General features: G+C 34.5%; 2 protein-coding genes across 2 annotated transcripts; both read left to right on the forward strand.

Moving 5' to 3' along the window:
• Positions 1-7,302: 7,302 nt before the first annotated feature.
• LOC139874306 (uncharacterized) lies at positions 7,303-10,541 on the forward strand. The gene is made up of 9 exons (XM_071861752.1): positions 7,303-7,477; positions 7,567-7,667; positions 7,878-8,088; positions 8,207-8,288; positions 8,341-8,638; positions 9,195-9,297; positions 9,383-9,519; positions 10,066-10,236; positions 10,434-10,541. Exons 1-9 carry the CDS (start codon positions 7,303-7,305, stop codon positions 10,539-10,541), a joined length of 1,386 nt encoding a protein of 461 aa, XP_071717853.1.
• LOC139874307 (uncharacterized) lies at positions 10,100-13,677 on the forward strand. The gene is made up of 8 exons (XM_071861753.1): positions 10,100-10,236; positions 11,305-11,512; positions 12,273-12,416; positions 12,500-12,588; positions 12,705-12,852; positions 13,033-13,088; positions 13,306-13,361; positions 13,510-13,677. Exons 2-8 carry the CDS (start codon positions 11,418-11,420, stop codon positions 13,675-13,677), a joined length of 756 nt encoding a protein of 251 aa, XP_071717854.1. The 5' UTR covers positions 10,100-10,236; positions 11,305-11,417.
• The last annotated feature ends 35 nt before the right edge of the window (positions 13,678-13,712 follow it).

Below are 13,712 nucleotides of genomic sequence, written 5' to 3' on the forward strand. Positions count from 1 at the left end.
TAACTTACACTTTTAAAATTTATGTTGACTATGTTTGACCAGGTTGACTTTTGAGTTGACTTTCGGTTGACTTTGACTTTCAGTTGACTTTTGTTGACTTTCTAATTAAGGAAACTTTTCTAACTTATAAACTTTCCAAAAATAGAAACTTTCAAAAAATGGAAACCTGCTAAAAATAGAAACTTTCTAAAAATAGAAAGTGTGTGTCCGTAAGCTGTTCCGATCAAACCGATGCATGTTGAGTATTGTTCTATGTCTACTTGCAACATGTACAATAGCTATCATACTAAGACTTGACCTAAGTTAGTTATTTATATCGACCTGCTTTATTTATAGGTCGGCGTTGTGATTATTCCTGATTACTGTACTCCATTTGCTGTTCGCTTATTTGTGTTGGTTACTTTGTTACTATTAAGGTGAGTTATATTCCCGTTTTTACATACTTTTCAAAGTATAATTTTGGGATGTGATTACATGCATTTTATTTCACGTTTAGACACAAGTGACAATTAAATTTAAGTTATTCATTGTGAGTTGGACAAAAATATTCCCTAGTCTGGTAACTGTAATCACTGGTTTCTACTGGTGAACGCGAATCCTACAGATAGATCTATCGGGTTTGACAACCCCATTTCGAGCTAGTCGCGCTAGCAATTTATAATTGAAATGTTTAATACTTCGTATTTTATTGTAGATACACTGTCCGGTGTATATCATTTATTGTGTTTGGCAAGGGTAAATAAAGTGTTAAGTGGTTACCAGGTGGCTCATTGATAATGGAATAATGTTTAATGTTTTCTAACATTTTAAATCTTGTGGTCTAAAGTTATTCAATTATTTAAACCTATAATTCACCCAACCTTTGTGTTGACAGTTTACTCGCATGTTTTCACAGGTACTTGAGTTTATGTGATGCTTCCGCTGTATTTAGAAGAGTCTGCATGCATTTGGGCAGATTTATGAAACAATTATGAAACTTAAGCTTGCATTCTGTTTTTGGATAATTTAAATTTGTGGGTTTGTTGGCAGTATTTTGTGTCAACTTTGATTAATTAATATGTTGGGTTATTTTAAACTACATATTTTTGGTATGCTTTCCTTTTTGGGAAACTTTTGAAATAAAAGAATGCAATGTCGTTTGTTAAATTCATTTAAGTTCGATCAAGCTGTGGGACCAAGTGACGGAGCCGTTAAGTGTTTTGACGGGGCCATCACAATAATCTGAAATGAAAATTAAAATGAAATTAGCGAAAGTAAGTGATAATTGAAAACCCTAGAATTTGAGTAACGAACTTATGAAGGAATAAAATCAAGTAAAAGACTGGATCGGGACGAATATGATGAATCTATGACTTACACATATCGATTGGAATGTAAAAGAGTTAAATCCTCCACTTACTCGAAGGATTTATAAATCCTGGCTGATTTCTTGAATAGACGGATTTGGGCGAGGAAATCTTTAGAACACCTAATTATGCATTTGATTTTTGTGAAGATGGAAAAGAGAGAGAGAGTGAGTAAATAGAGCTGTGTTTTCTCGTGACATAGAAGATGAAGAAGAGAGAGAGAGAGAGAGAGAGAGAGAGAGAGAGAGAAATTGATCAGTTTTTGAGTTTATAGATCTAATTATTTTCTTTGATTTCAAATTTCAAATTTCAAGTTTTAAAGCCATGTGGGTTGACGATGTGGTATATCTATCTATATGTATAGGTAAGTTGTGAGGTAAAAAAATAGGAACAAATGTGGTGTATCTATAGGTTTTTTGTGAGACAATTATCTCTCGTAAGTGTCCCTTAAATCATGGGTTGGATGACACCTAGGACATAAGCTTATATATATATATATATATATATATATATATATATATATATATATATATATATATATATATATATATATATATATATATAATCTCTAAAATGATGATGTATAAAATTCACCAAAATTACATTGTGATTTTTACTAAACTACCAACTACTATATTTAATAACCTGGTTACATTTGTTACTAGAAATACCATATTTAGTAACTTTACTAACTAGTAAACACATAATATTAAATACTTGGCGTAGCTCTACGCGTTTCTCCTTACACACATTTAAAGATCAAACACTTTGAGTTATTTATTTTTGATAAGTTCTGCAACTACCACTTCGCATCTTTGAGCTATCTATTATTATGGAAACAACAAAATTCATCATTTCACCGCATCACTTTTAAATCAACTCCATCTCCTTCATCTAACCTCCTTTCAAGTCCATCTCTTTTCTTTGTTCATCTAAACAACTTTCAACACTTAAAACTCATGAGGGACAGATTCCAAAAGTGGTGTTCAGAGATGATGTGGGAAATTAGGTAATGTATCTTAATATATATATATATATATATATATATATATATATATATATATATATATATATAATAGAATAGAATGATTAACTATTTAAAAGGTGTAAATGTTTTTTTTAATTGTAAAGCTCTAGCAGATGGCATGGCTAGTAACCATCGGTTGGGATACTGTCATGGAATTTTTTTTTCAGAGAACATAATGGTAGGCAATCTCGAAGAGCTAATAATTGGTGATTGAGCGGTACCACAACCATCACCGAGGAGGGGGCAAGTAAGTGTCATATACAAATGTATGTATTAGTTAAAAGTTGCTCATTGTTAACATAGTATGTAGTTTTAGTTTGGGTTAATTTAGCGTGTTTGTTTGCTTTATTCTAGCGAGGCGTGTCGAGGTTTATCAAATGGTAGTTGTGTCAACAAACATTTAGTTAGTATTTAGTTGTAGAGTTAATTAATTATTTAATGCAAAAAGCATAACCTACTAGCCACCCTAAACTCCTACAGAAAACCAATGGTTGCACATGAATATACTATCTATCACCAACTCTTTTGATTTTCTAACATTTGGTTTTCATAAAAACCACTCAACAAATCAATGTGTATGTGTGTGGAAGTAGGAAGTGAGGGTTGAGAACAAGCACCTCATTAAACCCATGTAACCAAATATACACCCTGATATGGCTGAAACGGACAGTTTTATTTGTGCGATGTCGTTAGGTCGCAACACGTCAGAATCAGTCACCAGAAGGGGGCAACAGTTTTAAATTTATATTTAGCGGGGCCTGAATTGTACTACTCCTTATTATGAATAAGGGAAGTATGACCTAGGGTCGTATTTTTAAGATATCAGTAGAATCGAACCTATTTTTAAAGTTTAAGATAGTTCTAAGGTGGAGGAGTAGTGGTTACCTAGTTTTGGGTTTTTTATAGTTTATAAGACAGATAAAGTAAATGCAATAAAATTCGTAATTCAGATAAGGTTAAAACAAGTGCATACTATGATTTCACCAGTTACTTTTCCGGGATTATAGAATGCTGGATCATGAATAGGTAGGGACCTTGCATTCATTACATTGGTCCTAAACGCCACTGTCGTAAGACATGTCACTGGGTAATACGATAGGCTTGAAGATTCTGAATAGACAGCAACGTCCCTTACCACCGACACCCGTGCAGTCTGACTACAGGCATACACGTTCAGACAGCTCATCCAATTGAGCGACTCGGTTGGGTGACGTATTAACATTCCACAAAGGTCTAAACTTTCTTAAGCATAATGGAATACAGGGTTTACCGTATCTGAGAGACGTGATGTGTTTCGATGCTTTCGTTAATGATTGGATTTAAAAGATAGTTAGACTCTTAAAAAGAGTTCAACTATAAAGAACACCATGGCTAAGTCCATTTTGACTTCCATGAACACGTTCGGTTATCCTAACGATCCAATCCTTTATGTGTTTAAACAAACAGTTCCTTAATTAACCAAGAATCCCTCAAGCGGGGTGCAATGCTTGAGACCGTGTTATGGTGAAGTGTACTAATCAGCACTGACCGGGTTCCATGGCCTTACTTAGCAGAGGTACAGCTTACAACAACCGCTGTGCTTCAGCATGCACGTACGAAGTTTATATGCTTGGTGACTACACTAGCATGGTCTAGGACCGACAATGTACTAGGGGTCTAGTTAGATGTTTCACTACGAAAGAGTCCTCATCCAGAATCCAAAACTTGATAGACTTACTACAACCGATGTGCCTCAGTCGATCTCGCATTGTATCCGATAGACTTCTCTTACCAAGGGGTGACACAGATAGTGTACTCTGAATCGGGGTTCGCGACTTCCCAATAACAGAGCTAATAACTACGTTCTATTAGTTGGAAAAGCGATTGAGTTTAAAGCATAATCGGAAAGCATTTCGACAACATACACAAACCATAATATTATTCCGGCATTATAACTGATTGCATCATAGCATACACTAAAGATAACTACTCGCTAATCATGGCAACAATATCACAAAGCATAATAATGAAAGACATTATATAAAGATAAAGGATAGAAGTACCAGTAGATTAAACGAGTTCCGAATACAAAAGTGACAACTTCAAACTCCAGACCGCTCCTAATACAATCTTCGGCGTTCTTCTCCGGGTACTAAATTTTCCGCACGGAGTCGAAGACCTTGAAAGTATGACTAATATTGTAGAAAGAGAGAGAAATAAGTGAATTGAAGTGTGTGTTGAAATGGATGACAAAGACCCTTTAAATAAGAGTGAATTTTGATCAGAAATGGTACGACAATAGGGGGAATGGTGCAGTACTTCCTCGAGATTGCGTTCGGGAGCATCTCAAAGTATGGGGCAAAGGATCAAAGGCTTTTACTTTGTCACCCGGGATCCACCACAGGTTGGGTTTGAAATCGTAGCGAGAATGTACGAATTAGACGGCCCATTTTGGCAGAGACATCGACACCGGGTCATCCGCGACTTCAAAATTTTGCCTGCAAACGGCTGGCAAGCTATTTGGCAAGCCGTTTGGCAAGCCGTTTGCAGGGCCCGTTTGACCAGGAAGCCCGTTTACCATGCCGTTTTGCCTTGGGTGTGTGGCAGGCCATTTGCCATAGTGGCAAGCCGTTTGGCTTGCTGATTTGCTGGATCGTAACTTAATTTCTTGTCTTTCACCGTTTTCGCTCTAGAATCTTCGTTTTAGCCCCGATTCTCTTGATTCTTTTTGCACCATCTTCGTAATCACTTGATCTTCAATTTTAACTGACGAAGCGGGTATTTTGCCGATAAAGTTCGAAACTTTATTGTTTTTGGGCCTCAATACCGGGGTGAAAACGTGACTTTTTAGCCGATATCACACCTAAACACCCTTTTCATTGTTGAAAATATGTGTACATACATAGACTAAAAAGAACTCTTACACCTCCAAATAAATACTAGTAAGTATGATGTAACTAAAATCAAACTGCTTGTCGTGTTCATTAATACAACCTGGCTTAAGTAGCCTTACACCTATAACAGAATGTAGATAATTATGCCACTAAGTAACTAAGTCGAACAACGTGCAAATAACTAACAACTTCTTATATACAAAATTGTGTGTTGTCGTTTTTGTAATATCTTGTCAATCGTTGTCATTCACCTAATATCTCACTCCCATGTACGTTTTTGTAATATCTCCAGTTGTTTTTAATATAATATCAATAGTCGCTCTCCACCTGATATCTCACTTCCCTTCCTCTTATATACTTCTATATATACAAAATATATGCAACTTATTGAGTATCGTCATTTTTGTAATATTATGTTAATGTGGTCGTCCACCTAACTTCTCATGCCTCATATATACAAAATTGAGTAATTACGTTTTTAATATCTCGAGGTTGGTTTTGTAATATCATGTCCGTTGTACCCGTTTACCGAGTACAGAGAGTGGTGACGCGTAAAACACAGCGTCCAGTTTAGTGTTTTTCGGACACTTTGAAGTTAAAAAGTTGAAAGAGTGTTCATAAGAATATGTAGACCAACTGAAAAAAAGAAAGTGAAAGCGTGTTGTATTAAAAAATATATGCAACTTAATAGTATATTTATTTATAGTTTTAGGAGGAAGAAGAGGAACAAACAGATCGGTGGAAGGGTTTTCTTGAACGGGTAGTCCGAGTCTGGTCAGTTGCCTGTAAATGGCTTGATCGAACAGAAAGACACTACACCATCACTTAATGGTGGCATTGATAAGGTGACCCCGCAAGGAGATGACAAGACTAATTTTAGCGAACCAGATGCTCATCAGTCTCAAATATGGACTCATATTAGGCCATCCATGAGGATATAATGAATGCTCGTGTTAAGAAAACTGTTAGTACAACAAAAAGAGAGAAAGATGTTGTACTCGTAGAGGATTATTAGGGGATAGGTACTTATGATTCTTAATTTAATGTATCCTTCCTGAAAAGATAGATTTTACACATAATAATATATGTCTTACAATAATTGCAGCTGTGAAAATCTATTGTAGGCGTGAAGGCTCGCCGTGTTGAAGTTTTTACTCCATTGGTCCATGTATTATACCTCATTTTGCTAATAGCGTCCCTCGATTTTCAATTTTGTCTTTAGAATCCTTTATTTATCAAAGATTTGCAATCAACATCCCTTCGTCACTTTTTTTTTTGCTAACAGCGTCCCTCAGTATTATACCCCATTTTGATAACAACGTCCCTCGAAGGGATGCTGATTATAAATTTTTGATAAACAAGGGATTCTACAGACAAAATTGAAAATCGAGGGACGTCTAGATTTCATATTATGATAATGTTGAAAAAAACAATTCAAGATAATCTGAATTGTTACACACATACTGATAATCTGAAGTCTGAACAATAAGTCAATAACATAAACACAAAGTCACACACTTACTGAAAAATAACATATACTGATATACATATACAATTACAATTATATACATAATATACATATACATACAACATTAAAATCAAAGGATATATATACATACAACATAAAACACTTGCAATTTCACCAACGTCGATTTACAAAATTAAATGATCAAACATACATCAAACGACTGATTATTGGTGACGATATGAAATAGTGAATGATGAAAAATGAAATCGAAGTCGAATTATTGTTTCCTGTTGGTTCGGAAGACCCTTGTAGCGTCGTAGTTGTTTTGTCTGCTGAACGGCGGGGTTTTGTTTGCAATTAGGGCTTTTACGTTTTTGTTAAAAAGAACCATAAAAAGATAGTTGACAAGAGAAATTGACTAAATTTGCTAATATTATAAGTTTGGGGGCTGTGTCTATACTTATACAATAGTTAAGAGGCCTGTTTTGCCATTTTCTCAAATATATTTTAGAACTGTTTCGGTGTACTAATTTTTGCTTCAACGCAGTTCTTAATCACAAACACAAACGCAAACACAAAAAAAGTAAAATGGAAATAGAACAACACAAAACCATATGGAATTCAAACGATACAGATTCGGATTCAATAGTTTCAGCCACAGTTGGCCGTGTAATGACAACAGTGCTCACCGCTAGACCTACAAAGCTAATTGACTCAATTTCACGCCTTCAATCATCCCCAAACCCTAATAATCAGCTAACTCGTAAGTTATTATATCTATATACAAAATACAGAAGCTATAACTGTTACGTGTTTATGATTATGTTTGAATATGTATTTTATTTTGTGTAGTTTCATTAGAGAATTCGTTACGCATACTTCACAAGTTTGTTAGAGATGGAGCTGAAACTGAACAGCCAGTTGATGAGATTTTGATTCCTATCATTGAACATGTACGTGTAATCATTCTCACTTCTATTTTGTAAAGTATTCAACGGTCAATTTGAAGTATAAAAATGTAAAACCTAATTTAAGTATACAGTAATTAATGCCAGTAATAGTAAAGCACTAGTATCTTTTCAATTGAATTAGGTTGTATGTATATCAGTATCCGTTACTTGTTTAGATTATTTTGGAGGTTAATGTTGTTCTGTTGTATCTAGTCGTTAAGAAGTAAGGATATGAAATACAAGAACCAGGAGATGATTATACTCAATTGGCTATTTCAAGATGAGGTTCTTTTTGAAGTGTTATCACAAAACTTTTGTGATATTTTGATGAGGAAGGAGGACCATCATGTTGCTTTGGGCTGGTGTATCCTTGTACGCAGACTCATAGATTATGATGTCACCATGAGTCAGCTTTCGGTAACCGGTAATATCACAACACCTTGCCTTTAAATCATATATTATGTAATCATTGTCTGATAGTTAGTTTTGTTTTTATATTAATTATTTAACACATTATGTGTGTTTTTCCCTTTTTGATGCAGGGATAAAAGAAAGGTACTCTGGGTTCTTGCAGAAACTTTGCATATGCAGCGATCATCTACTGTCTTTAATAGAAAGAGGGAGGTATACACATACGTTCTTTTATAGTGCATACTTAGAACTGTCATTTTTTTAGTGCAGTAGTTGATATTTGCCTTTATAGTACTTTGGAGGGTGGGTTTGAGTTACCTACTCGTCTTTCAGTTGCTGCTGCTGATTGTATTATAGCTCTTAGTGTGGCGTTGACAAAAAAGGAGGTCGTTTCTGATGGTTTAGAGAATATGAAAAAATCATCTAGACCTAATGCTGTTGATGGACATAAAAAAGTGAAGCCAATAAGTTCAACTTCGGACTTCACAAAGGATATTGAAATGAACTTGTTGCTTTGGAATCTTCTAGATCAGCTCATTTTACTTGTGCAGAGACTCATTGCTGTATGCTTTCAACTTTTTATCACTTACGTATTAATTATTATCATTTCTTAGTTACTAAATTGTTTGATGTTTTGTTCATTTATTTCATTAATAATTAAATTAAATTTAATAACAAAGGATGTGAACTCATCTTCTTATGAAATATAGGATGCAAGAAAAATATAGTGTGATAATTAGTGTGTTCCATACTATTTTTAACTTGCCTCATATTTATTTAATTACTCTATATTATTATTCTTGTTGGAAGTAATAGTATATATGCTGGTGTCTGGATTTGCATATTGAAACCGATTGTCTGCTTAATTTTGTAGTCACAGTAATATGTAGTTGACGATGGACACTCAAGTAATTGTTTAGTCTAATTTCAAACATCAAAAGAACATCTAAACATTATTTAACAGATGCTCGTTAATATTGGATTCTGATTATATAAGTTCACATAATCACTTTCAGAGCGTTCACTTAAACATCTCTTAAGTATTCAGTTTTAAATCTTTCATAGGATCTGTTCAGTGATTTACAAATAACTCTTACACTTGTTCTGTATCTATCATAGTGGAGCAAGAAAAGCCGGCCTTTGCATGCAAAAGGGTTGGAAAGAGTTTTAAAATGGGTGCGCGAGACCAAAAGGCAGTATCATTCATCTCAAGATCAGGCAGGTACTGTTCTTTATTGTTGTTGTTTTTCTACATTAGTTTATGTACCGTGTTGCATGTGTTATCCTGATGATTGGTTGTCAAACAGGTCAACAAAGGGTTAAAACTGGTATTTTGCTTCTCTCATCTTGTTGGAAACACTATGGCATTCTTCTGCACTTGGAAAATCATCAACATAGCAAGCGTCACAAAGAATTACTGGATCAGTACTTGGCTGGTATTGAGGTACGCTCTAACTGAAGGACTTCAAGCTGTGTAGCTCTAAGTTTGGTGTAACAATTGATTATGGTAACTGGAGTGGGCAAACTGGGTGGGGATCAAATCTGGTATTTTTGGTATGGGTCAAAATGGGTTGGGTTAACACGTTATGCTTTTTGTCTAAATTTCTAATTTATTTGTCAGCAGTTAGTGTGTGTAAAGTACGATTACATAAGTTCAGATGCTATATCATATAAAATAAGTATATGGTTGTTTCTAAAGATTTAGGAGGATTTGTGCATAAAAATTACTTTATGCGCCTTTCGACCCGTTGAACTTGTTCATCCCATTTGTTCCTATACCCTTTAAAGCTATTATACTATTTTACCAGCTTGATGTGTTTGAGATAATACACAATCCAAAGCGATCCGTTTATAAGGAAACATTTATAAAATATAAAATCTTTATGGTACTAGGAAGAGTGTTGGTGGTCTAATTGCCATTATAGACTACTGTGCAACATAATCTGCATTTGTTGATGGAATATGTTTTTTGACAACCGATATTATGCAGTATTATGCAAGGAACTCGGCAGATAACGTTGGTGATAAGGACGCTGAAATCGCAACGATAAATTTCTTTATGAGCTGTTTATTACTTCTTTTGGGGCGTTTTACTCCAAAGCAATTTGATACTGCAATGATGGAACACAGGCTAGATATTACCCGTGTTGTGGCATCACAGGTTGGTAGTGTAATAATCTGATTTAATTATAGGTGTAAAGATGAAGGGCTGGTTATATTTAGGGTCATAACGGGTGTGGACAGAAACGGGTCATCTTCATCGCATGCCAAAATGGGCTGGGTTGACCTGAAAACATTTCATTTCCATCGTCTTAAGTGGTATTAAAATTATATTTGCGCTATTTATGACTGCAAAAGCCATATGGTTACAATTATACCTGGAAAACGGGTCGGTTCGGTTTGGGTAACGGGTTAAAGCGTTTTTGGGTTCGAATGGTTCAAGGGTCAAACGGGTCAGATTTTTAAACGGGTTCAGTTGGGTTGGGTAGGGTTGGGTTGAGTTGGGTAACGGTTCGAAACGGGTCATAGGTCAAATAGGTCCAAACGGGTCATATACTTTTACACTTATGATTTTGTTTGACGGATGAAACTTGTTATGATCTTTATGCTCGACCCATTTGACCCATTCACAAGACCCATTAGACCTATCTATATTTATTGAGCTTTAGGAATTGATACCCACTTGACCCGTTCCTTTATATTTTGTATATGACCCAATATTGGAGGGAAACACCATTGGACCTTTTTTTTAAGTTTTGGTTTACATTGCAAGGCCTAATTTTCTCAAGATCCAGTTGACCCGGAAGCTTGACTCAATTGACCCAATTTTGAGTGTATGGGTGTCAATTGCCAGGCATAGTAGTTACTATATATCATTGAGTTACACCATATACATGTTATATGCCGGCCTTCGACAACTTCTGATCTTTTCGTTCGATTTGCCTATCTCACCCATTCTAACTATTTTCATTATTTTAATACCCATTCAAACTGTTTGAGTTTAAACACAAGCCAAAACATTGCATGTATATGATCATTAGTACCTGATAGATGTATTTCACATGTAAAATCAGCTCTAGGGGAAAAATTGATCAACACCAGCAATTCGATGTTGAAAAAATATGCTTTAGAATCTGTGTGGCATCTTTTCTTTTATTGGAATACAGATTTTAATTTCCAGTGTTCACTTTGATCTATATTAATACTAATATATTGATGATTCTTCCAAAGCTTTGTTCAGCTGATGATGATGTGATTGATGGTGCTGTTTTGATTCTAAAAGCAACCATATTTGGCCCAAACCATGTTGCATCTGGGTGTAGTTTTGCAGATAGTAAACAGATGAAGTCGGTGTTACCTTTATTACTAAATCTTTTGGATGAACGCGATGGTGCAGCCAGAGCTGTTGTGACTTTAATTGCTGAATACTTCTCTATGTAAGCTTTTAAATTTCCAATCTTTTAGTTATTGGGGGCAATATCAATCCGTTTGTTTGAAAGTGTGTCATATATAAGAAACTAGCTAAAGGAACAATTAATTTGGTCAAATGTTCAAACGGGGGCTAGACATGATACTTAGAATTTCCCAACTATATTTTATTCAAAAGCAAATATATTATATTCTATAAATAAGTTTTGTAAACTTCATTTTAAGTATAAAACTGATTTTGGACGCATAAGAGTTGGTGGGTCGGCCCAATCCAACCTGACCCACATTTAATCCAAGTGTTTTCGGGTCGTAGTTTACATACGCAGCATGTTTTCGGGTCTTAGTTTGCATATTTTGATATCTCTTCCGAAGATTATCAAGACCTAGCAGCCGCTGAGCTCCCATTATAGGTTACAATATGGGCTGATCAGACGGTTTGGGTAATGGGTCAGATCAAGCCACTCCGTAAAAATTTCTTTGATTATTAACCTATATTGTTATAAGAATGATCCGACTTAGTATTAAATACAATGATTAGTAGGTTTTTACACGTTTGAGTACACTTCCGTTGACCTTTCGACGTCTTTGACCTGTTCCCGTTATAGTTAAGTTCATTAGCTTCAAACGTTTGAACCTATAGAGATAAAATCATAACCAAAATACCCACTTAGAGGTAACTGGGTTGAAATTGCCACCTTTACCTTTCATTTTCGCTTATGTAATACATATAGATATATTTTCTCCTGTTTACAAGCAACTCTTTTTCAGGAGTTTGGACACGTATTGTATTGAAGAAATCCTAAGGCGTCTTGCTAGTGAAAGTATTGATCAAAGAAGGAAAGCTTTAGATGTTATTTCTGAAGTCATTAATATATCTTCAAATAAAACATCTACACTATCACATTCAATTTGGTATGTTGTGTCATTATGTTCCTTTTATATTTTTGTTTTTACTCTTCAATAGTTTATGTTCTCTAAAATGTTTATCATTACAGGCAGGATATTACAAACCATTTGCTTGACCTTCTTAAAGACAAAGAAGATATAATTAGAGCACAATCAACCAAACTACTAACACTTATTGGTTGGTAATTTTGATTTTGTTGTTTTTATATCATCATTAAAGTTTTACTGTACTTATTCCAGTTTCATTGTTTCCTTAATCTTTTTTTTTTTTTTTTTTTTTTTTTTTTTTTGTAGATCCTTCATTGGTATTGCCTGCGTTAGTTGGACTAGTTTATTCATCAGATGTAACATTACATTCGTCTGCTACTACCACATTACTCAACTTGCTCACATATCACAATCAGAAACCCGACGTTGTTTCCATGTTGTTAGATTGTTTAAGGTGAACTTTTGGATTTATGTCATTTTAGTTATGCATGATTCTGCCTTTCTCAAAGATAAACAAAATTCAAAAAAGATAACAATCTAGTGACCATAGAACACTTTTATCGTACTTTCAGATGTAACTATTTATATATTTGTGCTTACAGTTTTTTATTTTTCATTTCATCTTCCATCATAGTAATCTTAATGCCAGCTCAGATCATCAGAACACTGCATCAAATTACAGTTTGGAAGGTATGCTGTCACTTTCTCGTTTGAGGTGGAAAAATGAGTGAGTCGGATGGGTTGGGTAACAACTAACACGTAGTGCTTTTGTTTACTGAATTTCTTTTTTTAGTTTCTTATACTAAATAATTAGTTCTGTCATGATCACATAAGTTAAATTATTGATAAAAGATTATATAATATTATTAGATCATTGCATATAATGTACACTTATTTTATTTGGCAGGGTTAAAGAGGGATGCTGATCAAGTTCTCAAGTTGATACCAGAATGGGCAAAATCTGTAAGCTTTGATGTTGACATCCTTTAAACTGATTATAATGCTAGTTTTACAGCTGAATGTTTGTAGTGCTTGATGGTTACGGACTCTGCATAATCTTCATCTGATGCTTTATCAGTTAATATATTATTTTGTTTATGATTTATTTCAGGTTAAGAATTGGAAGTTATTGATCGGGCCATTGGTAGACAAGATGTTTTCTAAACCATCAAACCCTATTATTGTCAAGTTCTTAAGTTATATAAGTGATCATTTAGGAAGGGCATCTGATATAGTCCTCCAACAAATTCTATTACACACAGAATCACAAGCAGAGTAAGCATATCGCCTTTATGTCCCATTTAAGTAACAAAT

Source organism: Rutidosis leptorrhynchoides, chromosome 11, assembly GCF_046630445.1.
Source record: "Rutidosis leptorrhynchoides isolate AG116_Rl617_1_P2 chromosome 11, CSIRO_AGI_Rlap_v1, whole genome shotgun sequence".
Lineage (NCBI taxonomy): Eukaryota > Viridiplantae > Streptophyta > Magnoliopsida > Asterales > Asteraceae > Rutidosis > Rutidosis leptorrhynchoides.